The sequence below is a fragment of the Ipomoea triloba genome, chromosome 2 (assembly GCF_003576645.1).
Source record: "Ipomoea triloba cultivar NCNSP0323 chromosome 2, ASM357664v1".
In the NCBI taxonomy this organism is placed as follows: Eukaryota; Viridiplantae; Streptophyta; class Magnoliopsida; order Solanales; family Convolvulaceae; genus Ipomoea; species Ipomoea triloba.
Window position 1 is genome coordinate 3,837,803 of NC_044917.1, and position 4,507 is coordinate 3,842,309.

General features: G+C 38.7%; 1 protein-coding gene across 1 annotated transcript in view; it reads right to left on the reverse strand.

Moving 5' to 3' along the window:
- The window catches only part of LOC116008792 (laccase-7-like), a 4,708-nt gene extending 1,893 nt beyond the window's left edge, over nt 1-2,815 (reverse strand). The window contains exons 1-3 of the mRNA XM_031248709.1: nt 2,668-2,815; nt 2,121-2,272; nt 419-1,755 (exon numbers count right to left, since the gene is read on the reverse strand). Of these exons, the coding sequence (XP_031104569.1) occupies nt 419-1,755; nt 2,121-2,272; nt 2,668-2,754 (1,576 nt within the window). The 5' untranslated portion in view covers nt 2,755-2,815. The remainder of the gene's footprint in view (nt 1-418; nt 1,756-2,120; nt 2,273-2,667) is intronic.
- Between the last annotated feature and the right edge of the window lie 1,692 nt (nt 2,816-4,507).

Consider the following 4,507-nt stretch of genomic DNA (forward strand, 5'->3'; position numbering starts at 1 on the left):
TTTTTTTTTTTTTTTTTTTTTTTTTTAACATTATTATTATTATTGTTGTTGTTGTTATTATTATTGTTATGTTATTATATTTATGCATATATATATATATATATATACCTTTTTGGTCATTTTACATGTCAACCGCTAATCTAAACAGCTAATTTTACCAAACATCTTTTTACAAACCCCTAATACAATTCACTGGTCAAATCTGCTAATACAATCCGCTATTTGATAACCGCTAACACAATCCGCTACCGCTAAATTCCAACCGCTGATAACCAAACAAGCCCTTAGTTAGAATTAATAGACAATCTAGGCTGATTTACTTTAACAATTAAGGTCACTATGTGAGTTTATCCAGTGCACACCAGGTCACGATTATTGTTTCTTTAGTCATTCAAAAAAGTAAGTAATTAAATATTACCTGGATTGTTGGCTCGGAATCTAATGACGGCCCAGCCACCAACGGGAACGGCAATAGTGTTTCGCTCTTGGGGGTTGTAGAAGTTGAACTTGCTCCGGTCAACGGCGGGGTTGTAGTTGCCGAAGCCCTGAGCTAAGACATGGAAATTGAAGCCATGCAAGTGAATTGGGTGATTTTCAACGCCGATCAAAGCCGTGTTCTGAAGCACAATCTCGACTGTTGCGTTGAACTTCACTTTCTTCACTTTCGTGGATTTCGTGGTGGTTAACAAAGCCGGATTGAAGCTGTTGCTCGCGTTAGTGAAGTCAAATATCACCGGCGGCTTGTCGGGGAAATCAGCGGTGTAAATTCCGTCCACGTTGCCGAAGAACGCCTCCAGCATCGACATCTTGGTCGGGAACCGGAACGAAGCGTTGTTCATGCTGGCCGCTAACCGCTGCCCGTTTATTCCGCCGCTACAGGTGGCGTTCCCTGGGTTTGCGCAGGCTGCGAGGCCCAGCCCGATAGTGACGAACATCTTCTCGTCCACTTCCCTCGGCGGAGGGGACCAAAACCGGCCCGAGACCAGCCCGGTTAGATTCGAGAAGAATTTGTGAGCAGTTGGAGTATCGTTAAAAGCCGGTAAAATCGGCATTTTAGGCGGGGCCGTGGGCCCCGCCCCTTCGTATTCTACAATCCCCGTAGTGGTAGTATTATCAAACGGCACACCGGCGGCGCTAGCGTACGGGTGCGCCGCCATGTAGTACAAAGCCGGCGGCCGACTCGCCGTCAACAGCACGTCGGCGGTCTGCGCCGGCGCTAGCACCACCACATCGGTGTCGTACGGGTTCGTATACGACGCATCCACCGCCACAACTCTGAGCTTGTGATCGGCGATTTTGAAAAACAGTTGCGTATTGAGTGCAGCGTTGACAATCCGCAAAAGATAGGTCTTCCCGGGCATCACCTTAAGCCTATACGTCCCATCGGAACTGCAGTTATAGAGGTCGCCGGGGCGGCCATTAATGGTGTACGCGTCGGAGTTATTGGGCGCGCCGCCGCTGGCCAGCGCCTCGTTCTCCACGTCGACAACATTGGCGTTCCACCACTCTCCTAACACGATTGGGATTTCTCTGTAAGGCTTCGGAAAAGGGTAGGAGTGACCGTTTCTAGGGCGGATGATAAGCGCGCCGTGCACGGTGGCGCGTAGGACCGAGGAATGAGCGTGCCACCATAGTGTTCCCTCTTGTCCAGTCACGTTAAACTTGTAGGTGTAGCTATGGCCCGGTCGGATCGGGCATTGAGTTGCCATTTCCGGTCCGTCTGCCCAACCGCTCAATATCTGGAAAATTCCATGCCTGTAAATTAAATAATATTAAAACTAATACTCAGCATAAACACACATTACTCAGATGTGCCTAAGAATTTTTCCAATGACGATAGTCAACTCTTATTATCTTTTATAATTGTTCTTTAATCACATCACAATGCAGGATAGCTCCACTCAAATTTAAAAATATATATGTAGTTGGCTGTCGCATTTTCAATCATATTTAATATAGAAAATTAATTAAAACAATTTTTACTTGCCAGTCAAAATTTTATCTTTTTTTAAGTGATAAGAAAAACCGAAGTTATTATCCTGGACTAACTTGACTGGAATAACCGCCAATATATGACTGTCTGGGGTATAATATTACTCTCTTATATATGAAGTACTCACCAATGAATAGTGATGTTGTATGGTGAATTGTTGAGGACATGGACGACGAGGGTGTCACCCTCTTTCACGCGTATAATCGGGCCGGGAAGACTACCGTTTACCGCAGTGATCACTTGTCTCCGGCATAGCCTCTCCAAGGTAAGGTTTTTCACCTGCAACCATATTACATCGTGCATTAGACTAATATTAAAATAAAAAATTATAGTACAAAGCTTATTCCAAACTGTACCCAAAAATAAAAATAAAAATCAAATGACAGCTACATATTTAGTTTGACATTCTTATATTCTTATTAGGTGGTAGCATTATATTTGATATATCATGCTAATTCCTAATTCATATTTAATCTAATTCCTAATTCATATTTAATCTAATTTAAAACATTTTAACATGGAGTACATGTAAAAGTCATCCTCTTACTTTGCACTCGTATTAATAGTGAAAATGCATTTTCAATCGGCAACATACATAACCTCAAGCTATCTAGCTAAAAATCATGCATGCATGCAGACAGAGAGAGAGGGAGAGAGAGAGAAAGAGTGATCACGTTGAACGTATGCTCGACAACTTCAGCAGATGCAATAGCTAGCAGAAGAGAAATGGCGCATGTTAAGAGAAGAACTGAACGAGCCATTTCACGACAACAACAATATACTAAGCTAAGTACAAGAATGTCTGGAGCTTAGCTAGGAATATTGTTATTGTCTCTTGAAGAATGGAAGGAAATGGGGAGTCCCCTTATATATATAACCATAGGGAGAGGTTGTACACTTCTATAAGCAGACGGCAACTTAAATTAATTAGTGGTTAATCGAAGAACAACGTTAATTGGTCAAGGTTTGATTATATTATGTTTAATCACTCCATTAATTAGAAGCTGGAATATAGAACGTTATAACATTTCCACGCACGATTGCGTGAACAACTAGTTTAAGGAATAAAATGGGTATGAAAACCCTTGATTCTTGTTAATATTATTTTTCTTTCCAAAAGATTGAATCTTCAACCTCAGGGCCAACTAAGGTGTCCATGCGGGCTTGTTAATGTTATTTTAGTTGAGTCAATTGCATGAATTTTTCTAATGTGATTTATCTCTGGTGTGTGATTTGCATGTTACTCTGTATTATATAAAAGCAGAATTTATCTAGTGTATACTATTGGGTAATGGTAGCAAATTTTCACGTAACAAAAAAAAAATGATATACATTAACAAAAGAAAAAAAAATAGCACATAAGGTACTAAGGTTGGTTCGTTATCAGACAGTTGAAGTTGGACATCAATAAGTCCTTGCAGAATAAAGAACATATCTGACTCGCATTATCCTAATAATAATAAGCCATTATTTAACTTTCTAATACGTCATTTGACTCATTCTTTTGTTGTTTTAGTACTCTATGTGCTGTAGTTTTTTTTTTTTTTCATATTGACCAATATTTACTAGTTCACAACATAAAATTAATTCAATTGAGTTTCAATATTATTAATAAATGGGTCACACTTGGGTCGGGTCAAGGCACCATGCAAATGTCATACTTATATATGCAAATGTCATACTTATATGCTCAAATATAACCCTAATCAAGAATACAATTTTTGTTACTTATTAGAGAAAAAGTAATACATTTTTCATAATAAGTAATGTTGACAAGTGCCCCTTACTTATAAGGGCAAATATAATACTTTTGTGGAAAAATGTAATACTTTTAAATCGAAATGTAAAAGTCTTGTATTTTCCCTTAAAAGTATTACATTTACCTTTATAAGTAACAAAAAATTTATTCTTGATTAGTATTACATTTGAGCATATAAGTATGACATTTGTGCATATAAGTGTTACGTTTGCATCTTGACCCGACCCGACCCGTTTCATGGTGAGACGGTCTCACACAAGTTTTTGCCTTAATAAGTTAACTTTTACAGAACGTTAGAGTATATATATAAATATAAGTCCGATCCGAACCTTTTACCTTCAATCATTTGGGCCCTATTTAGTAAATGGTTGTTGGCTGATTGGGTTGGCTGTTTGGGTTAGAAGGCATGATTTGTTGATAATATTAGCTGATTGTAGAAAGTTGTTTGATAAATTAGCTGTTAGCTGATAGCTGTTTGGTATAATTTCTTTTCTCAAAAAGCTAATTGAAAATGCTGCTTTGAGTAGCCTTTTGAATTTTAGCATTTTAGAGTTACAAAAAGCTTATTAACCAAACAACTCATAGTGATCAAATAAGTCAAAATTGACTGATAGGCTGATTATTTACCAAACAGGGGCTTGATCTTGATTTGGCAATTTCAAAGAATATTATGAAATGGATGCAGTTTGAACTCGTTGTACGTGTTAAAATTGTCAAATGCGTGTATTTTTCATCCGTGAGATCATCATTTCAAC